The sequence below is a fragment of the Passer domesticus genome, chromosome 2 (genome assembly GCF_036417665.1).
Source record: "Passer domesticus isolate bPasDom1 chromosome 2, bPasDom1.hap1, whole genome shotgun sequence".
NCBI lineage: Eukaryota > Metazoa > Chordata > Aves > Passeriformes > Passeridae > Passer > Passer domesticus.
This window is the reverse complement of record NC_087475.1, coordinates 80,056,744-80,080,347: the sequence shown is the minus strand read 5'-3', so window position 1 is coordinate 80,080,347 and position 23,604 is coordinate 80,056,744. Positions and strand designations below refer to the sequence as shown.

Here is a 23,604-nt window from a genome sequence, read left to right as displayed (position 1 = left end):
TCAGTGGCAAAACTAGCATTGCAGTAAAAATGCAGAATTAAAGATTCCTGTACTATTCTTTTGTTTAAGTATTTATTCTAAATTCTAGCCACTGGAACATAGTTGTTTAAGATACTAATAGTTCAAAATTGACTACTTATCCAACCACTAATAATAGGTTTTTTCTCTCGCACTTTCACATTTCCTCTATTTGTGTGGCTGAATTCACTCTGGTTCCTAGACATGGCCAAAGAGTGCTTTCATAGCTTTTCCCACTGGAAAAGGAATGGTAGCCATTAGCAAAGGATAGGTAACAAACACTTAAGGAGTACTGGCATCTTCAGTACCTGAGGGGAGTTTGTGTTTTAGCTCATTCTGCCACAGTTATACCAACCAAGGCAAGGTTCCTCAACTTAAGCTCCAGTGAAAGGGTTTAAATTAGAGTGGTTTAATTCACAGCCGAAGCAGACAGAGAGAGAACACTGAGAGTTTTACAGTAACCTAGGTGGGAATTGTTAAATTGCTGCAGTTTGGTAATGCTGAATCTTATGCCCATAACTTCATGCATGAAGCAGTTTGAAGAGCTAAGTAATCAAAACTGTGTAAACAAGTAAAATGAAAAATCCTTGGCTTTGCTGTGATAGCTTAAGAGTTTTAACTGGGCTTCATATGTAGGTTTTGGTTTTTTCTTTTAGATCCTTCCAAAATAAAGATTCATGGGAAGTGGAATGTCAACAGACTGCTATGCTCACAGCTGATGGATACCACAGAAACTGCAATCCTGCTTTGCATGGCCAAGGCAATATCACTGGTTCAAAAAGTGATGGCACTTTATCTTCTCATCCACTTCACAGAGAAAAGCAAACAGGTTATAAATCTCCATTACCACCAGTGGGGTATCCTTTGGGCCTTCCTGGGCCATTTCCTGAAGTGGGCAGAACAGGCAGCTTTCAGAGCCCTGCTTACAATGCAGAAGAAACCAAATTATCGGTAAGTAACTATTTGCCTATAACACATATATTCTCAAAAGCCATCTGTGGACCAAATGCAGCCTTGGAGGAGCCAAAAATTAGATCACTCTTGTTGTCATTATTATTTATACAGTGCCAGCCCAGTAAAAATAGAAATACCTTGTCCTAACAGAAATGCTGTTTTTCTGGAGATTAAACATCCCCTGCTGAGCCATACCTCTGTTCTAATAACAGTGGTGATAATTACCTGCCATTATGTGACTGTGAGAAAGATTTCTACATTATATTGACTTCTATATTGGGGCACTTTTTGCTTTGTACTGCCTATATAAGAGCACTCTGCTTCAAGTGTATTTCCATAATACCCACAAACTTACTGCCTTAAGTGCTGTTAGACAAATCAAGTTCCTATTTGATCTACATCTCTTTGATTGATGGATGAAATCAGAAAAAATCATAGCAACTATTTTCCATATGTTAGCTATTGTATTCGAAAAGAAACAGAAATTATAAGTGCTGTGATCCTTATTTTTCTTGAAGTGAAAGAATAATAGGACAGCATTCTTAATTTTTGTCTTCATAGTCTGGAGACTATCACCCTCCATGACAAGTGGAACAAATCCCACTTTGCCTAGGACAACTTAAGAAAACATTTCCATAATTACTTGGCTTTAGAGCTCCCTTTAAATTTGGGATTTATCCTCTTCTTTAGTATCTTCTCTTTCTTAGGCCTTCACTACAGGCCACTGTTGTTTTGCACTTGACAATTAGCACTTTCCTGACCTCAAACCATGCAACCATACCATCAGTAAGCAGTGAGACTAAGAATGTCAGTGAAGAAGGAACTACAGGCCTCCCTCCCTCTGTCCAGCTGTGATACATGGATCTTTGTAACCAGGAGATTCTCAGCTGCAGGGCTCTGGCTGAACCTATAGAGGCAGAAGAGGGAAGACTTCAGCATTTACTAGGGGGGATTGACCGGCAATAGTACCTGTGGTTGTTGTATCCCGGTTCTGCTGTCCATTCAGAAACAAATGCACAGCCTTTCCTGTCAGAGATGTGGCTGCTGCAAAGCTGTCTCCATAGTCCAGAACCTCACTGTTGATAGGAGGAACCATAATGATGGTGCACTTCGGAAGCAGGGATTGCAGTACAGTCCTTCACTGACTCTGTTCCCATCAGCTTTGTCCCAATAGTCTGAGAACAGTGACAACCATGTAGTCCCAGGTGCTTGACCTCACTTCCATTTTATATTCTTATGTTTCACAGGAACTTTAAGTAAACAGCTTTTGGTTTCTTATGGCTTGAGACTTTTCCTCTTTAAACTGCTAATCATGAAAATAGTCATTTGGACTTTTCCAGATGAGTCTGAAAACACCAGTTCTCTCTTCTGTCAGAAGTGTCAGACAAAGACACCAAATAAACAAAGCTTCTCTTTCCAGACAGCCTAGGAAAAATGTCCTTTCTGAGACACTTCTGCAAGCTGCAGGGAAACTGTTTCCCAGCTGGCACTCAGGCCAGGGTCAATGCCAAGGCTTTCCAGCTGGCATGTGGGCAAACACATAACAAAACTCTTAAGCAAGAGATATTTAGAGATATTTCTCATGCAGAGTCCAGGTCCAAATCAGTGGCATTGAAACAGGTACAAGTTCAGACCACTGAAATTAAATCATCACTCAGGCTGACATTGGATACCACAGTTTTAGTGCAGAAATCATTCAACATTCTGTTACTCCAGAGTTCTGTGTTCAAATGCAAAGCTGTTCCATTGAGGAGAAGGAGGGAGAAAAATACAGAATATGTTAAACCAGACTTCTTTGACAGAGTTCTGAGGTCTTCAGGGGCATAGAACACAGGGACAGGACTGATGGGAAATCTCCAGTATGTTCAAAACTTCAGAAAATGTTATAAGGCACTAGTTTGCTGAAGAATATTTGTAGCACAATTTGAAAACATCATATTTCCAGGTGATGTGCTGATACCTACCAAAATAACTCTCTTGGTATTGAGGGAAAAGAGAAAATAGTCTGCAGGGCTTTAGACAGTGACTTACATCTCTGCTCCTGCTAAAGAATCTTCAGAGAAAGATTAATAAACGTTTATTAATAAACGATTAATTAATTATTAATTATTTATAATTATAATTAATTCTTGATTAATTATAATTATAATTAATTAATTTATTAATAAACAAACCTCCGCCCTTTCACATTCTTACTTAGAGGTGACTTGTATAGAAAGAGTCATTCTTGCCTTAGAATAAACTAGAAAGCTCAGCTGGGATTCACTGGAAATTCCCATAACCCCAAAAATTCTTGTTTCACGGGTTTCCAGATCTAGGGAAATACTTTTTCCTCAAAACAGTACTTTAAGCTGTGCTCTCTTTCTGAAATGAACAACTTCAGAAAATGATTGGTTGATCTTTTAGTCATAAATAGTTTCTCAAGTTTCTCTTCAGATGATAGACAGTTGTTTGTTCTGGCTTTAAGGTTTGGAAATACAAGACTAAAGCTGTAATAATTAAAATTTAAATTCGGCATTGGGAAATTTTCTAACATTAATATGGGAACTTGCTTAATAAATGGATTGCAATGGAAAGTTGTGGAAATTTTACCACTGGACATCATAGGAATTATTTTGACAGTCTTGATCCTACCCTGAGTCATGCTATCGTCCATGCCTCTCACTCCTAGGAATTATTATTTCCTAGCTACGTAGGCCCTCTAAAAATCTTCCTATGTCACTCAGCAATTTTCTAGGTGTCTCAAACTTAATTTTCATATATGAGCAGAAGCACGTTTAAGACAGCACCTGCTGCCTAAGATGTATTGCAATGTAGGGTTAGAGGAAACTCCTCCCCAGACATCCCAAATTTAGTCACTGTGAGACTAAAATTAGCCAGACCAATTTCTACTCTTGGTATTACATAACCTTTCCTGGAAAGTAGAAGCAGCTCTTTGAGAGAGCTAGTTTCCTGAAGGGCTCCTCCCCAGCAATCTAGAATGAATTCTTAACCACTTTGGGTAGTTTTTATTTAAGGAGAAGACATACTTAGCACATATTTCATCTATAGAAATATGCATCTCTGTCAGGTGCATTCCTTCATTTGCAGCAAATGATGAGGCAGAGAGGTGTTTCTCTGTACTGGTATACACCAAAGAAATGTGATATCAGCTGGCACTGTAGAAGTGAAAAAATAGAGTCCTTCTTGCCTTATTACCCAAAGAAGTTAGAGGGAAAGCTTATGATGAACCCATCCCTATCCAGTCTCAGTTAGAAAACCAAAAGACATAAAAGCAGAAATATCTGAGAAAAAGAAATTCCAAACCAAGGACCATGAATCTTATCTGAGACATGGATTAAAGCATTTTCTTTGTGGTTTTTCTTCCTCAGAGGCCAAAAGTAAAGACAATAAAGAACATAATGAAAGAACAGACCAGAGGCTTGGAACACAAAATGCTGCTAACAAGGAATGTTGCCTTTTAGACTTGCTTAGCTAAAACCTCCTCTCAAAGTGCATGAAAAACAATGCATTAGGGACCTATCTAAAATCATAGTCTGTGATGTCTAACCCTCGGGTAAGGAGCTGTGGGGAGCCACGACCTGCTTATTCTAAGTGATAAACATTTTTCTCTCAACTCTGAGGAAATTCAGAAATGTCTCATTTGGAGTTTACAGTGTATTTCAAGAAGAAACACATCAAAGTACCAGTTGAAGCAAAGGACACTCAACAGTTTGGGAAGATAGCTTGACTGTGAGGCCAGTCTGTTTCCAATGAGAAGTCAGTATTGCTAAGCATTGTTATCTTGAATCTCTGAGAATCTTTTCTAATTTGATGTAAAGTTTCTGAGACTGGCACTTGTGTAAATCTGCAGTCCATAAGGAAGAGTCTCACATGACAGTTTTCTCTAGGTGATGACATCTACTAAATTTGTATTTCAGATTCAGATTTTCCCAGTTTTTCATGCTTCTCACTGAAAGTGTTTTATTTGCTCAGCATTGAATCAGTGATTTCATTTCTGGTATGAAAGGGAAACACATAGTGATTCTTTAAGTAAAGCCTCCAAATTCAATGTATTCTTCACAATACAAAAGCCTTCTTCAAATAACTTAAAATAGTACTAACAATTCTGTCACTGAATCTTGACATCACAAGGAGATGTATTTGTGACCTAGCCCATGAAGGAATAAATGGCATGTAGCCATGACATTCAGAATGTCAGGAAAAACTCTTCATATGGGAACACTGATAATTTATGAATGGGAAATCATGCACGTGTTTATGAAGAAAATCAAAGGCAGGAGATGTCCCTCCATTTTCTTAAACTTTAGAGGATTGGTGTTCTTTCTTATTCTTGCTAGTACTAGGATTGAGACAGGGGTGTTAAGGTAAGAAGTGATCCAATACTTTTAGGTTTCTTATTCATACATGTCAAATTAAGTCACTTTATCTTGCCCATCATTTTAAAACATTTATTTGGAGGGATTGAGAAAAGAAAGATTCTGCTTTTCCTGTGAATTTCATTTTAGGAGCCCTATACATCAGGAAGCCTCTGTCACTCAAGAAGGATGGTATTAAACTCAGAATTTATTTCCAGCTATCACTCACTTCTGTACTTTGAAAAGAAAAGGGATTTCCTATAGGAAGTCTCTAAATTTCATCTCAGAGTCTGCTGAAAAGAGTTTGAATGGATTGGTGCTTTAGAGCATTTTTCTAATCAGTATCTTTTAGCCTTGAAAGATGCTAAAGAACAGTCTTCAATGAAGTTGAAAACAAGGTCCAAATCTGTCTCTAGTTGGTGTGGAAATAGGGAATACCCCACTCTGATACAGTGGAGCCTGGAGTAAAAGTTTATGGATGTAATATAATTGGCCTGCTCTGCAGACCATCTGAATATTTGAATTCCTATTTGATGTGCTAACACATAAACTTCAAACATTTTTAAATTCTAGAAAAAACCCTTGAAATTCTAGACTAATAACTTTATTAGTAACAAAAACTATTAAAGATGAGGTTTAACTAAGATTAAAGATGTCAATCATTTTTCCCAATATATGACAATATAAAAATAGATTACCTCTCTTTTTATGTTAAAGCCCCTATACTAAGTTTTTTCCTCAGCCAGATCTTAAAAATTAATGTTATAAAATTGCATTTATCTCTACAAAAATACTGTTGAATGTATTTAAACAGGCATAGTATCGTTAGTAAAAGAAAAATTATTTCATATTTCTTTTGATAAAGATATTTCAATGAATGCATCCTAGGTATTAGCAAGGAAATTAACAGAAATTGGTGCTTAAAAATTTAGAACTTCTTCCAGCAAAGATTCACACATGTCCTTTGCTTTATACAGCTCTGCATCCCATGACAACCATCTAAAGGCAGATTATTGGTATGGTTTGTGTCTGAGTCTACTAAATGCTCATTAAATGGAAAGAAGATTTTTTTCAGTGATTTACTTGCAGTGAACAAAAATTTAGTACATTCTCCAGAATGTCAGGGCTTGGAGTTAATAGTACTGAAATGAGCACAAGTTTTCTTCCTTTCCTCAGAAAGCATCATACCACAGAAGCAGAGAGCTAAAATTACAGGAGACAATCAGCAGTATCCAACATAATTATACTCTGTCATTCCAAAAAAAGATTATTGTCCTCTGCCTTGGTCTACATTACACAAATAACTAGCATAACCTGTAGTTGATAGATTTTGGAGGTTCTGCAGCAGCTTAATTCTGTCTAGTGGGATATTTAAATTTTTTATGGCCCAGCTACATCCTAATGCTATGGATATCAGAAATAATCAAACATGATGTTCAGTTCATGTCATTTAGGCACATGGATGCCTTTAAAAATGGATGACTTTAAAAATGGTGCTTTCTTGAAGAGGTGTAAAGCATTATAGTGTTATTAGCTGCTGTAGGTCACGATGTTTTTCACATCTAGAATTTGATAATGCAAACAGATTGAAGCACTTGCTGGTTTTTCCTAACCATGATTTTCTGTTCATTGCTCAGTCTCCCCCTGAGATGTCCTTCCTTGCAACAACAGAAAAGTTCCTTCAAGAGGAAGAGAAACACGCAAGAGAATTTGAAGAACGTTTAAATTCACACCTTGAAGAGCTGCAAAGATATTCTGAAAATACTCTAAAAAAGTATGCCAGGATGCAGCAAAGCAGACATACTTAAGTCAGTCCCACAATTAAGAAAAGCAAACCAAGTAATTACCCATGAGTTTCTCAGAACTAAGATCTGCAACTAGCTGCTTAATGTATTTAGGCACATTGCCAATAGAATGTATTTGTAACACCAAGTTTTCAAGAAAATCATCATTCTCCTACAGATTTAAGTATATTGTAACTTGACTATCTGACAAAATAAACTCTGAACATATTCTAAAATATACAGGTGGGTTTTGTGCAGTTAAATTGTGTGCAGCAGAGACCCTGCTGCAGCATTGTAAATTAAGATACTTAATATTCTGTCATGTACAGAGGGCTAATAAATGGAATTATTCCCTTGAAATTAGAATCAACTAAGAAAATTCTCTAGATTGTACAGAAAAATAATAAAGGCCTTTAACCATGTGTCGGCTCCTGGCATGAAAAGCTTATCTATGCTCTGGTGATTCTTGGCTGCCCTGGGCCTCTGGAAATGGTGCTCTGTGAGAAGAACATTAAAAGACCAAGCACATGTTTTTAAGCCACCCATATTTTCCCTGTTACCAGACCTATAGACTTCACCAGGGGCAGAACCTGATCTCAGGCACTTTATATTTAGACTTTACAATTTTTAAAACCCGTGTTTAAAAGCACCTCTTTTGGATTGAAGTTTTGTTACTATGTTGGCTCATTGTTTAACTGTATTGGAACAGTGAGAAAAAATTTAATTCAGACAATGTGTGATCAGTCTTAGGTAAGGCTCTAAATTCTTTACATTTTCCTACATCATAGGACAACATTATATAACCAAGCAGAGTTAATTCAACTACATGTGCTGAAAATCTGCATAATATTGAGATTCCTTTTATTTGCAGTTCACACTGAATTCTATTGCTGTGCAAGCGAAACAGAAATTACAGACACTGTTGATGAACCACCAATTTCAGTGAATGAGATACTGAAGAACTGCTTTCCACCATATACTGTTGCCAACTTCCTGGGAAAATCTGGATAAAAATAATACCAGGCTGTCAAACTGCTCCAGTTTGTGAGTAAAAGAAGTCTCATTAATATTCAGGACCATGGCTAAAATGTAAATTGTTTTTCGATGCTATATTTCCACTAAGACAAAATACACTACATCATACTTACACAAAATACCAAGATTTTAAATACCAGTTTGGCTCAGCTTGCAGTAAAATGAGCAATGAAGATGAGAACATCAAAGAACCTTCTACAGGAAAATTCAGGAAAATTACTAGACTCAGCTGGAGGAACAAGGACTGAATAAAAAGATAATGGAGGGACATCTGAACAAACTAAATATATACGTACTGTCAGCTTAGGGGGAGATGCAGTTTTAAAAGAATTAATGAAGAAATTCAGAAACCTCTGAAAATAAAGCTAAATTTTAAGCTGGGAAAGATCTGTATAAGCAAGAAGACAGCAAAATACTGCCAAGAAGAGCAAAATAAATAGCCAGTTAGCCAGAGTCTTTTGCCACTCTCAGATTCAAACATACAAGATGACAATCTGCTCCAAATCTTTAAAGAAATGTATGTGTCTGCCTCCTGTTCAGGCATGAGGACACCACTCAAGGTATAGATCTGTGAGATGATGCAGAATGAATGAACAAAATAATCAAAAAATGGGTATGATGAGGTTTTTTCCTAAAGCTTTTTAAGATCTGGGCAAGCTACTAATTTTGGCTAATAAAATACCAGAGTTAGTTTCAGCCTGGCTTTTGTGCAATGCCATATAATAAACTGCCTGTGAGGAGCACTGAAAACTGTGAAGTACCTGGATCTGAAGAGCCTACTTGTTACTGTTATTGCCTGCTCAGAGAGCATTGTGCCACAAATGTGCTGGGACATGATGGGTCAAGGTGCCATTTATTTTTTAAACACCTACTAACCAGAAAGGTTGTCCTTCTCTTTCTCAACCAAACAGCAAAAGTTGTTCATCTGACAATCCCCAATTTAAATGAGCCCATTGCTACTATAGTAAAGCTGTGGAGCCACGCCACTGGTTTGAATTAGCTGCATTAAAAGGCAGAAGCTCAACTGAACAGATGAGAGGTTTCTGAAGGAAGATACATCTTCCTGATGTTATCATGCCAGAAAAACTTTTCAAAGAATGGAGAGCAAAAATAATAAAGACTGAGAAATTACTCATTTATGGACAGGGGTTGGACATGGATGTATATTGTTAAAGAAGGAATAATCAGAAGGGTCAAAGGCTATAAATTCCTCAAAACACCAATGAAACTGAAAAAAAAAAGTATTAATCATTAGGCTCATTTGACAGGAGAAGGTGCAATCTTCAGGGGCTGCATATTGCCCAAAAATACAAAAAATGTATTTTCTACTTCGTGAATAGCAAGGCAATGGAAAATTTTTGTAAGCTGCTGGACTTTGATGATTTTTCAAAGCTGTACTGAAAAGCAATTTTTTGGCTCCCAGTTGAAAGATTTGTTTTAAATACAAAGAACAATGGTTCAGGCTGCCACCAGCTTTTTTTTTTTTTTGGCTGAAGGAAAAACAGAGGTCAAATGCACGCAGTTGCCAACATGTTTCATCAAGATGTAATTTTGAAGTAGTTGGTGGCATAAGAGCTGCCAGAGCATTGCTGTCCAATTCACTTCCCAAAACTTTCTCAGAGGGGGCTGAAACAGCAGTTACTGAATACTAAACAGCCATTTAAAAGTGGCTCACATGAAAGTAGAATATTTAGCGCATTTTCTTCCTTTTCTTACTCTCCCCTTTTATGTACGGGAAATTTAGGAGTATAGGAATGCAAGAGTGTCAGACAGTGGGTACTCTGAGCCAGTGTAGAGAGGAATTCAAACTGCAGCAGCAAAACACAGTGCCAGATGAACCCACAAACCAACAAACAATCACAGGCACGGCTCTCTTGCTTTTTTGAAGGGTAAGAATTAAACAACAGCCAATAAATCTGTGCTGTGATCAGAGACAGTACAGGAAGTGCTAAACCCCCCAGTGTCACTGTTCTGGCTTTATTGTAGTGGAACTGGTTCTAATTCCTGGTTTAACAGCACTACAACAGCCACAGAATCAAGCCCACCAGCACTTAATAATTCAAAGCTCAACTAAACACCACCGGTGGGAATGAGAAGGAAGCTGTCAACAGAGACTGCTCAATGCATGAGCCCCAGGTGACTTCACATCTAGTCTGTCCTGCCAGCCATCAAAGCCTGGATTACACAGCCAGCTCAGGTATGCGCTGAACTCCTCTCACTCCTGCTGCTCTCTGCTCCTGCGTCTCCCACAGACTCAACAGCTGGCAGAGTGTGCTGGAGAGAAGGTCCTTAGCTTGTATCATTCTCCTCTGGCTTTACAACCTACAACAGCCAGTTACGTCATTCACAATCTTTTATTTTCTCAGTTTAATTCCATTCAAAATAGCTATCTACTAGATGTTACACACAAACTGCCTTGTGCTAGGAAAATGTGGGTTTTTTTCTCCTCACACACAGCTTCTGCTGAGAAAATTCTAGGTTAAGCAGAGTTCACTGGAGTTGGGTAAACCAATGTGGGAGCTGTGTGTTGTTTTTCCCTCGCTGTGGGGATCAGATCTCAAAGTTCTCTGTGGTGGAGTTACTCTTTAATCACATGGACACCTTCAAATCCATAAATAGGCTGTAATTTAATGTACTGCATCTAAATTTCTGCTAGTTGATTGAGCAATGCCATATACTATGATATGCTGCATTCCTGTGTCCCTTTCTAAACCAACAGATCAATCTGTTTCTTTCACCTCTTCCACAGCTACAGGAGTATTCAAAGCTGTACATGAACCATCTGGGCACTGAATGTAAACAGTCTGAAAAAAGAACAGTGCATCTTCTCTGGTGTGTGCATTTAAACTGAACATCAGTGAATAAGTAAATATTTTCTTGTAGATGGATTGAAACATGAGACCAGGAGCAAATCTCTCCAAGCTCTTAAAATACGAGTAGTTCTTCCTTCAGACCCCAGGCAGTGCCACTGGCTTCTGTCACCTGGCTTTGGGGAGCTGGGGCCATGTGTAACACAGCTGGGCATTCACCCACTGCAAGAATACTTGACACGATCACTTTGTTTTCTTAGCACTTTGCAGACATTTATAAAACTCCATTCAAACCTTGATGTTTAAGTATTTGACTCAGATTTGATTTATGCTTTGAAAATCAGGTTTTAAAAACTGCTTCTATAACTTGATTTATCAGAAGGAAATGGCAGGTTTTTAATGACTTCACCTGATAATGAGCACTCTTGGAAATCATAAGACACTGCTGAAGAAGTGTCTCAGCATGAGTTTTCTGGAAAATGCTTGTAATAAATCATTCAATTTTGCCCACAAGCTACTGTATGCTGGGAAAAGGTTTGAAACCCTATTTCTAAGACATTTTTGAAGGCAACTGACAGTTGAAGCAATACACACAGTTAAAAAAACAGAGGCACAGTTACACCTTTGGCTGAGAAGCTCACACAAGTTGACATTTGAGCAACCACCATTTATTTATTTCCCCATTATTACTCAGTGATTTTTGACAGCTTCTGTCTACAGAGGCTTCATACCTTTTTTTCCAAATCCACATTCTCATATTCAGTACTAGTAAAAGGGAATTTGGTAGAAAATGTCAGAATCCAACTTCATTGTTTACTAGAGAAAAAAAATAGTTTGGTTTTTTTTAAGTTGAACTGTGAAATCAATTCCAGCTTCTACATAAGGAACTACATAATGAACCATTCAGAAAGTGTAACACTATTTTCCTCTCAATTAGCACTCAGAGAATTGCACATTTCAGAGAATTGAAATACACATCTTTAATTAGCTATAGGTCCATATTAATAGACATTTGTCTCGGAAAATATTATTATTGTGACCTGAAGAGTTTACAGATGACAAGAGATAAAGGAAGGGCGTAAGAAAAAAAATAGCAGAAATGTAACATCTCGTTAGAGGAGTAATCATAAATGTTATCTAACCCAACTGACCTTTTACCTGTTTAGTTGTTATCAGCCAGTTCATCAGTTCATTGCTCTTATGTCACAGACTCAACTCTTGCAGAAAATGAAGGTGGGGCAAAACCACATAAGGACTCTGAACAATTTCAGGGAAGGCTCTCTGAATTATAAAATCATTGCCTGGGCTCATAAAAAAGCCCTGCAGGTAGAAGGAACTGAAATAAGCTACCACTCAGAGACGGGAAAGTCAGAAGAAGTTCATTAGAGCCATCGCAAAGTATTACAGAACAAGAAGGGTCAGAAATCCCTGGTTAAGAATCTATGGAAGAGGACAATGAGGAGGAATCTGCAAGAGGTTATCAAAAACTGCACTTCTATTCTAGACACCCAAGACACCAAGTACCCTGCAGGACATGCATATTTAAATTGCACACACTTTTGGTCACTTGCTCAGGCACAAATTTTATTCAAGCTGAAGAGCTCAGTTAAAAAAGGTGCAAACTACCAGAGCTCCACTGCAGCCATCCCTGACTGAGGATAAAATAAAAATAGGACAAGGATTTGGTGCCTAGGAGAACAGAAACAGCTGGGAGATGACAGACTAAGCAATTACCGTTACAGATTCATCATTTCAGAGCTCCCCAGTTGAAGGAAGTGGTTGTCAGTGCAAAGCACAGATAATTTCAGTGTCAGCACACGGCCCGCTGAGCACAGGGGTTTGCCGGCAGACTTCCCGCTGGCCGCTCCGCGGGTAAACGCTCTTGCAGTCAGACCACGCTGGCCATGCTGTCTGTGCCGTTCGTTGTGCACATAGCCCAGCTATGATGCAAGCTGCGGGGGGGAACAACCTCACAGCACATCCAAACTCTTTCTTTAGGATCTAGTAAACTTTGTATTTCAAAAACATCTCGGTCTTCAGGGCCAGATTTATTCTAGACACTCCCAACAGCAGTAGCACCGCATCAGGAGCCACGGCCACCCTCGTGCCATCAGGTATCTGCGTCATCCCCAGTGGACCCGGTTTATAGCCAGCCATAAGCTCACCCTGCTGTGGGAACATGGGCCTTAGGGCAAAGTACACTGCAAGGACCTGGATTTGCTCACCTGAAGTGGGTTTTTTTGTAAAGCAACTTTGGCTGGCAGCAGCATTCTGCACAGGAGCAGTTCATGGGGGTGATGCAGGAAACACAGCCCCCTCTTTCACTGGCACGTCAGTGACGAGTCCCGCTGACTTCACTGGGACTATGCCTGAGCCAAAAGACTACACATGAGGGAAAGACTCAAGGGATCTTTAACTTTCAGCATAGAAATATTTCCTGCCATGCACCAGTGCACCATAGCATCAACATTCTTCCTTGCTTGGCCTCCATTTAAGCAGCAGTGAAGAGTTCTTAATCTCCTTCCCCAGATTCTTCTGAAGGTTAATGCCTATTGAGTGCCTTAAAATACTTGGATGAGAAAGGGCTATAGTAGAATACAGGGTCATTGAGGCATTTTGATGAGAATTTGTACCTTAATTTCCTAGAATTAAACTGCCCAAGCTGTGCTTACAGGTTCCTTCCAATGAGGGGATGGGGGCATGCCACGGGACAGCAGCTCACTTCAGCAAACAGGTCAGAGACCAAAGTTACACTGTTACTTCTCCCTTCTTAATAAAAGAAATAATCAACGTTTTGTATGCAAAACCACCTTTTTATTGCCACTTACACAGTTTCAAATATTGAACATTCAGATAAGCAACTATCTGTGTTTATGTAGTTTGTTATTAGTTACTTCACCATAACCTGGCAGAATCTCCCTGTCCAAATTCTGTAAGATTCCATCCAGCAGGTCCTGAAGTATTCACTTTGCATGTTGGCATCTCACACCAAAAAGAAATTCTTTTTGAGTGAACTACATAGTGGTCGATGAAAAAAATTATTACACAATGTAGGCTCTCACAATGTCACATTTTTTTTGCAAAATAATTTGAAGATTCCAAGTAAGACTTCTTTATTCAAAAATAAATATATCCTTTCTGAATCAAAGCACTTCATATGACATTAAGTACAAAGAAGAAATGTACTTCTTTGGAAATTCTGAAATAGACATACAAGAGCTCATGGGAGCAACATTATCTGTAACAGTGATAAAAGCTGAAAGCTGATTTTTACAAATTTATAGCAGAACACGATTTCCTTTTACAATATAGAGCTTCAAACAGCTTTAAGAAAAACACCATTTTTAAAAGTCTGAAAGGCACATAACTGGACCATAAAACGTACTGGCACATTCACTAATACGTTTTATGTTACATTCCTAAAGAGAATCTGTGGGACTCTGGCCAAGAGAAAGACTGAAAATACCAGCAAGATCCTTTGCAAAGTACTAAAAGAGTGGCAGAGAGTTCCTTTTGGCTCTTTTTAAAATTAATATCCCAAAGCTAGAGAGTCTGAAAAGCTGCATCATTCAGTTGTGTTGGGCCGAGTCGCTACATAAACAAACACAACAATCAGCAGTACCACGACAGCCAGTGTGGGAAGCACCACGGTGGTGATCTGTTGCCGGGCTTCTTGCATTGCCTGCTTTCTCTCCTTTTTATCTTTGGAGGTCTCTTTTTTGGGTTTTCCTCTAAGCTGCCTCATCCTCCTCTGTGGATCTTTTTTTTGCTGAAATGTGGGACCAAAGGGAGTGGAACAGCAGAAGATTGTTCAAGGTCTTTTGAAACAAGAGGCTGAAGAATTCCTTTTCTGCTGAGTGGTTGGCTGTGCAAGAAACTGCAAAAGAAAGAAAACAATTCTTTTGAGCAAGATCTACACATATTCCAGTCATTAAAAACATTTGCAGCTCCACTTGGTAAATCTTTCATCCAATGGACACCAATGCAGTTTCTTTCAAGGAAACAGGATCATGGAGTTCAGCTCATCCACACAACACTTTCCCCATAAAAACCAGAGCAGTTCATCATGGTGTGTATCAGTCCAAGAACCCTGAACTTACATTGTATTCTGTTAAGCCAGAAACAAAGCCCAGCACCATACATTTTATCCTCCAAGGCAAAAAAGGTAACACAGCTAAAGACTTAATGAAAATAATCTGAATTAGTCTTGCATCACCACATGGTTCCAGCTGCCCTTGGAGGAGGCAGGGAGGAGGCTCCCTGCTCAGGGGCTGTGGCTCCCACAAACCTGCAGAACAAGGAGGGGCAAGCACACACCTGGCCACAAGCATTTATCATCCACAACAGGTATTTATTGGCATAAAGGGTACTCCAACAGGAAGAAATGGGGAGAAAAAGCTGCTTAATTTAATACTTCTGGTTCTGCTGCCACACAACAAAGTCTAAATCATAATGTGACTCAGTGCTGTCATTCTCATTGCAGCTGTCATTGACAATTGAAAAGAAGCCCAAGCCATAACAAGTCTACTAACCACTGGTGTAGACAACCAGTCATCAATAAAGTAGAAGGTAGGTGTTCTGTAGTATCTCCTAGACAATTTTTAAATACAGTAGTATCTATAAAGTGAGATTAACAAAAACACAGCACGGTATGAAAGCCTCTCTGAAATGAGAGTTAGTAGGGGCTTAACATTTCCATCCCAAACTTTTTTTTGCCCCTGAGCTGCCTGGAGCTGTGCAATTCCCTGGCTGCACAGTGAGGGTGAATGCCAGCCAATAGTTATATTCTTCTCCACCACATCCCCCATTTCTGCCATGGCACAACAGCTGGACACAGGCCACACATAAACAAACACAGATTTGGAGGGTTATAATTACTGGTACTGAGTTGGATTGAAGCAAATCATGAACTCAGGTTTTTCCATCATTCTAATATACTCAGAATAAAACGTATGTAGTAATTAGCAGGTTACTGCAACTTCCTCTTTTCTTTCCCTCTTTTTTATATCAAAATGTAAAGATGATTTTAATGTGCTGCTGTAGGTGAGGAGCATATGTCAACAAGCAAAGGTGTAAAGCTCAGTTCACCCCAGACACAATTTCCTCTTGATGTGTCATCTCTGGTTGATGCTACAACTTGTCTTATGACTACTTTTTTGAAAAACAAGAGGTTTCACTGAGGGTGACATGCTTTCTTTTGGTGTTGCCACTCAATCTCATTCATCAGCCTCATCACAAAAGCAAAACGGAACTAAAAACACCACAAAACAAGAATCCTCACCTAGAGGTTATGTGCAGCTACAAAGGACTTTTCATCCTTTCACACAGGTAACAACCTGTCTGCTGTGAATCTCATCCAGGCAATTACTTTGCATCATTTAAGGAACAATGTGGAATAACTCTGCTAAACTTGGACTGATAGAAGTGACCAGACTATCACAGCAAGCCTGTGGTACTACAAAACCAGCAACAAGGCAAAGAATCAATACTTCTGGCTTTGTATGGTCCATCCTGGATGCAATCTAAACAAATAAACAAAGCCAACATGACCATAAAAAAATTCCATTCCCAACAAAAAAAAAGGAATTAAGCATGACAAGATCTCAGTGTTCAGCTGGATTCATCAATTCTATATCCCCTGCCTAAACATCTTTCAGGAAGTTGTTTTCTGATCATAAACAGCAAATTCAGCTTGCAGTCTAAGGCAAACCCCTCATTTCAGTTTTGAGAGAGCACAAAAGGGGAACCTTGGTGCGTAGGATATTTTTCAAAAGAGGAAACAATAAAATTCAAGTCTTAAAAAGAATCAATTCCTTCGGAATCAAAATATGTAACAGATTTAGAGACCAGAAGTGGTCAATGAACTTCAGGATGGGGAAGTAAGCAAGAATTGGATGGAGCAACTACACACAACACCCTGTTCCCATCTTTTAATCAAATGGGCTATGTAATTTCTAAACTTCCATAACTTTCTTCTCAGCAAATCTTCAATGCTCTCTAACTCAGGGAGGAGCTTTTGATATACACCACCTGCAAGCCATGAGTTTCTGGTTTGATGGTGTTTTTATCACTTCCCTGACTAACTTCTGAATGTTCTCTGGGGCAAAACAAATTTTTTACCCCTTCCATTTCTATTCCCTCTCCTGCTCTGCTCACAAGATTTATTACCAAACTCTAGAAAAATTACTATGCAAAATAAAGTTTTACATTTGTCCTTTGGGATAATTAGCCAACCAAAGTATTTCAGGCTGTATTTTGGTATTATTTTCTGGTTCCACTGTTAATGTACATCTGTGGGTTTTGTACCTGGATTACCCACAAGACCCAAGAAGTGATGGACAGTAAAAGCCTCTGGGACTTTCTGTGTACCACAGTAACAAAGAGGAGTTGCCATTAAACCAATCTCTCTAATGATAAATGTATGCCTTGTTCTGTGCAGCATCACTTACTACCCAGACACTAAAAACATCAGGATGGTTTTTTTAAGTCTCTTTCAAATGAATATTTCATTCTGAAGCAGAATTATACCAAGTTAATTACATACACTGGCTAACATCTGACAGCTTAGAACAGAAAGCCTTCCCGCAAACGTCAGCACCACTTGAATTGCAAGCTGACACTCTCCGGTTTGGGAAGCTGGCATCAATCTCCAAATATGTATCCAGTAGACTGCGTTACTTGGCTTTGCCACTGGCAGAGATGGACTCGCACCGAAACTGACCCAGCGTTTTCAGAGACACAAGCCTTAGGGGTCATCTGAACTGAACCATAAAATGGAAGTGGTCAATCTCTGGAAGTTGCTGCCAGGGTCCTGCTGCCACCAGGTGCCCAGCCATGACTGCCAGGATTGGACAGTTGCTGCAAGAAACAACACTTTCCCACAGGAAAAGTCCAGGATGTTGTAGATTCTGTTATGTTCATCCTGGAATGAAACATGCCTGAAAAACCAGTGCTCAGCTGGATACGAATTAACTGTAGAGCCCATGTTGTACAAGCACATTCAGAGTGCTTTACACTGTCAAGCCTCTCACCAGCCCCCAGGGCCTTCACTGACTACTAAAAATTATGGGAGAAAAGAAACAGATCCATAAAGCACATCAATACAGTGACAGGGGCAGGATTACAACATTAGGGTCTTGTTCCCTGTGGCGTGCACAGTCCATGAGAACAAATTATCTGACATTACTGAGCTACATCCCCCCTCAGCCAGCAAACACCCTGCTTGTGCTCTGAGAAGGCTGAATGCCAGTGAAGAGAGGAAGGAAGTAATACAGCATTGGGATGGGTGTAATTAACAGTCTCATTAGCACTGCTCATTTAAAACATCTCAGAGCAAGCCACTATCAAAAGGTCAATGAGAAAGTGTTGTCCCACAGGTACTTCAGGCTTGTGCAAACTCAAACCTTGCTGCAGAAGAACTGAAAGCTCACCTTTCCTCCTCAGACAGAAGCCAAGTCTCCTTTCCATGCCAGTCTCCCCTGAAGAGGGGAGGGCTCTGCCACAGGCTGCACACATGCCATCCTCCTAAGGCTACTTCCCATCAGTATTAACTGCTCAAGTGACTCAGACATCTGGCAAAGGAGAAAGTGATCACCAAACTGGTTCAATTACTGCCTTAATTGGAAAGCCAGCAACTCCCTCAGCTGGGACACAAGCAGAACATCAACAGAAGGGATTAACACTGGCAAAAGTGGCATACCTGTAATACACAACACTATGACAGCAGCCTGGCACTAGCCAGACATGGTAACTTCACCTTACTTTTATCAGTTTTGAAACTTAAAATTCAATAATAAAATTCCATAGAGTGATGAGGTTATTTTTAAGTTCACTATAGCAAAGTTTCCCCCAAAAGCAGAAACCTGCTGGCTAGAAAGAAACAATCTTGATTGCCAAGTCAAGAAAATGAGTGTTGACTTGGTGAAGTTGTTTGAAATGCCCACCTCACAATGCCTACCCCAACTTGATACTAAAGAGCTAAGGTTTCCAGGAGAAAAAAAAAAAAACAGTAAAAAAATTCAGGTTACTGAGGAGAAACCTAAAGACAACATTCTTCATCGTTCTTCATCATTGTTCTTCAACATAACACAAATTCACTAATTTAGTATTCTGGGTTGCCTACGAGAGCAATTACGTGCCTCTTTGCCCATCATCAGCATTGCTTTTTATATACAAAAGTATTCTTCATTCTGTCATCTGGGTTAAGTTACTCTGCACTGTCTCTGCAGAGCTAATGTCAAAACCTAAAAACATGAACTGCTGGACTGAGTCACTGAAGTCACTCATACCAGTGCTGGAGTATTTGACAGCTTCTTAGACCAAGTCAATTGTGGCAAAGCAGGGACAATTTTATACCAGAATGCTGTAGTGGCATCTGAGTGATATCCTTCAAAATATAACAACAATCTTCCAACCACATCTATGCCAGTCTGTCATCTTCTTTTTTTGGTAAAATTAACCCTGAGCTTCAATAATCTGCAGTTAAAAGCTCCTCACACCACACGAAGCTACTCCTGTGAGTCTTGAACGGCAGCCTCAACTCAGGCTAGACCACTGCTCCTGGAGTATTCCAAATTTGCATATGCAACACATGCACAAAAGATTTTGTTTATCTGCACTTAGGGCAATTGCATGTCTCAATGTCTATAGAACTTATTATCACCAACCTTACAGCATGAATGTATTAACCATGTTAAACTGACTCATTTTTCTCAAAATCCAAAATCACATGTGTATGCAAGCCAATTTGGCTCAACCTGGCTTCATGATCCTGCTACCAACACTGCAACATTCCTGGAACAGCAAAACAACTTGAAATTCAAACAAAAATCTGACAGGAATTAATTTTTATAATTTAAATTTTCCCTTAGGGGTATGGATGTTACTGAGACATTAAAAACAAAATCAAACAACAAACCAGCAGACGATATGGACACACAGTATTCAGACTGCCTGCCAGCAGCTGGAAAAAAGGACACAAGACATCTAAGCAGACAATACTCTTCAGATTATTTGAGCATTATAAAGCCCCCAGACCAACAGGTCCCAATCACTAAGACACACCAGCATGAGAGTTGAGAAGAAGCCAAACCAACAAATTTATCAGCTTGTTACTTATGTTTGCTGCTGGGCTGATTACTTCCAGGTCATGCAGCCGGAGTTGCTGCATGGAGGCTGAAGAACCATTGGCCCCAAGAGCTGGAAAGAGGAGGTAGGGACCCTACTCCAAGGGCAAGAGGAAGCCAGGCCAGCAGGGAACCACTGCTCAGCACTGTGTGGTCACTAAAACAGGAGCACTCCCTATCCTCATGACAAAGACATCCCTCCCCACCAGAGAAACAGGATTGTTCCAAGAGTGCTGCCGCAGCCCCAGACCATGGCACAGCGTCCTCTCCTTGCACAGTCCCAGCAGAATGGACACAGGGGCTCTGTGCAGCCAGAGCAGCAGTGCAGGGCCTCCTGCACACAAAGCTTTAATCCACCTTACCTCACAGAACTTCAGCTCCCTGCAGTGGAGGTGGTGACCACTGCAAAGGAACAGCAGCTTCTGACAGAGCAGAAGGAACCCTGATGTGCTGCCCCACCCAGCATGGGGAGCCCAAACCCCACAAGATGGCTGAAGTAATATCATTCTTTTTCCCATCCCTAACAAAAGTGGGGTCCAAGCAACAGAGATGCTTTATTTCCTAGCTTTGAAACCAGGCAAATGTTTTGGGTTTTTTTAATTAATGACTGAACTGCATGTAATACTGTTACACAAACCATGGGTACTATTTAATAAAGGACAAGTCTTATTTTAGGCTACCCCACAGAATCACAGAATTACACAATCAACTGGATTGGAAAAAGCCTCTGAGATAATCAAGTCCAACCTGTGACCAGACATCACCATGTCAAATAGACTGTAGCACTAAGTGCCACATCCAGTCTTAAACACCTCCAGGGACGCTGACTCCACCTCCCTGGGCAGCCCATTCTAATGTCTAATCACCCTTTCTGTGAAGAAACTCTTCCTACTGTCCAACCTGAACCTCCCCGGTGCAGCTTAACACAGCGTCTTCTTGTCCTGTCACTGGTTGTCTGAGAGAAGACTACAACCTCTTTTCAGGTAGTTGTAGAGACTGATAATGCCACCCCCGAGTCGCCTCTTCTCCAGGCTTCTTCTCCATGAAACACAGATTTATTTTTTTTTATCATTACTTCAGAACTAATTTTACCTTGAGGTGACATACCACATTTTGGATGGGGAATTTTCCTTCCTGAAACTCTAAGGTCTGGCCAAAGCATCACTTTCTAAGGTGATTGGCCAGATTAGACATGAAGCTAAATGGGAATTTTGAAAAGTATTGCAGTAGGAGTCTGGAACAGATGTACAAGGAGGAATACTGGTACATGAAGCTCTAGATGAGGTCTCCAGAGAGTATAATTCTGTCCACAGCCTTTCCATCCACTGAGGTCCAACTCTGTTTTACTTCACATTTTAGTTGTGGCAGATATGTAAAAAGTAACAACCCTTCCATCTTCTCTGGAGAACATGTTCATCACTTAGTGTGGCTATTACCTGGGTAGAACTTGCAGCAGCACCTGGACCAGTTTGGAATTCATCTCCCACACAGAGACAGAAGCTAAACCTGCCCAGGTTTAGACCTGTGTCAGACCCATTAGACACCTGGTGCCTTGCAAGATTGGCTCTATGGAGGGAGCTTTTTAGGGAAAATAAAGGCAAAAAAGCTTGACTTTAACAGTTTTTAGGCAACTGCAGTGGTAAATGTCCAGCAGTATTTCCATCACACTCAAGTATAAGTATTGCACTTCATGTTTAACACTGAAAGTAAAATTATTTTTTTTTAAAAATCTCGTTCTATGTAATCACTTTTATGAGTGACAGAGCAAAGATTTGCCAATTTGACTATGAGTTCTGAACCCTAAAGACTGGGCCTGCCCAAAGGATTAGTAAAATCCTTCAATCCTAGTCACATCCCCCATCCCTCTCCCAAACCTCCCCAGACAACCCACTCTGAGCAACACAAAAGTTGTTCCATGACAAAGTGGATATTCCAGCTACAGGACAGCTTCTTATGGTACTGGCACACAGTTCTGTGCAACCACTAAAGAGGGGAACTTTAAAAAAACCCAATTTTTAATTTGTACGAGCCATCCACTAATAAAACAAGCAATGACTGCAGCAACAGCCAAAAAAATAACTTTCCTTCTCCATGATCAAAATGCTCAGGGGTCAGGCATTCCTTCTAAACTGAAGCTGCACGGCAGAATTGATGCATACCTGAAGATAATGCTTGCAATGCTGAATTTGGGATCCTGTCTTTCAGTGACACTGTCATGATTTCAAAGTCTGCTAAAAATGAAGAAAAGAATTAAGAGAAAAATTTTTGCTCTGTGAAAAATGGATTTTCACGTTGCAGCATGAGGCCAACTCTTAATATCATAAAAATTTACCTCAGTCTATTTAACTGTAGCAACAAATTACAATTAGCAAATAAAAAGAACCCTGTTTTCAAGGGTGAAAGCTTTTAATTATACACCAAGCAATATGGAACTATTAAGATTCTGTTTGAAGTCGGTTTAACATTATTTTTTAGTGAGAGGTGGTGGCTTTTTTTCTAAAGCTGAATTGACCCATCATTACTGCAACATCACATTTACTGTAAATGCAGCTTTGAGAGTCTCCAAACTATTCACAGCATTTGGAAAATGAAAGCCATCACTGAATGCTGCAAGAAAGTCAGAGAGAGCAAGGCCACCAAAGCAGAAAGCTATTTCTGTATGATTCTCACAATTCTAAGGACTTGGGTATAGCAAGCAATCTCCATTAGAAACAAAGAGCTCTGGATCTCTGCATTTGGGGAGGCATTGTTAAACAGAGGCCAGGTGACCTGCAGTGCCATCCTATCTGCCCTGAATGCAGCAAAGAAACCGAGCAGAATGCAATTAAAATGAAATAAATAAATAGGCGAGTTCTTTTGCACCATGAACAGGTGGATAAATAATCCGTATTTTTTCTGGTAGAGAACCAACGTCTCTTGGTTCTCTACCAGAGAACTTTTCCAACAGACAGTCCAATGAAGAAATACAACTAATGTTTACTGAAAACACAAGAAAAATAAACATGTCATTTCTGCCACTGCATGAATTAAATTCCTTGGGGAGGCTGTAAAAGAAGAGTTTGGCATTCTGCATCTCCACAGCTACAGATGATCTTGCACATAAATGCAGTAAACCACAACGTCTAGCATATGACTTGGTATTATGTGTTTGCTCAGCTGTTTTCATAAAAGGTAATTTTCTCAGCTGTTCCTGACAAGGCTCTTTTGGATACAAAACATTTATCTTTCCAGTGTATTTACACAAATTCAGTCAGTTTGTAAACAGCCACACTAAATAAATAATAACCCAGTCACTGGTGTCAGAGCTCCTCAAAATTTAAGTGCTGCTTTCCCAGACCAACGTTTGGCATCTTCCAGGAGGGGCAGCAATAGGAGTCTGGTGTGAAAACAATGTTTTTCTTTTCCAGTTTGGCTGTGTCACTGCCCACACCTCAAGCTGAACTGTCACCAGAGGGTAGCAGCGCTCATGTTCTGAAATGACGACGACCTGGATGGGAAACACACTTTTCCTACATGAGGT

General features: G+C 39.7%; 1 protein-coding gene and 1 long non-coding RNA gene across 6 annotated transcripts in view; one reads left to right on the top strand and one right to left on the bottom strand.

Moving 5' to 3' along the window:
- DEUP1 (deuterosome assembly protein 1) overlaps positions 1–10,356 on the top strand; it is a 44,477-nt gene extending 34,121 nt beyond the window's left edge. For 3 of the 5 annotated variants that reach the window (XM_064409534.1, XM_064409533.1, XM_064409530.1), the window contains 2 exons: positions 675–969; positions 6,968–7,536. In XM_064409534.1, the coding sequence (XP_064265604.1) occupies positions 675–969; positions 6,968–7,138 (466 nt within the window). In that variant the 3' untranslated portion in view covers positions 7,139–7,536. Of the gene's footprint in view, positions 1–674; positions 970–6,967; positions 7,537–7,985 lie in introns of those variants that run through there. The other 2 variants (XM_064409531.1, XM_064409535.1) reach the window with 2 other exon arrangements.
- A 3,395-nt stretch (positions 10,357–13,751) lies between these two features.
- Positions 13,752–23,604, bottom strand: part of LOC135294371 (uncharacterized) — a 28,555-nt gene continuing 18,702 nt past the window's right edge. Inside the window, exon 2 of the long non-coding RNA XR_010356479.1 lies at positions 13,752–14,836. This is a non-coding gene — a long non-coding RNA (uncharacterized LOC135294371). The remainder of the gene's footprint in view (positions 14,837–23,604) is intronic.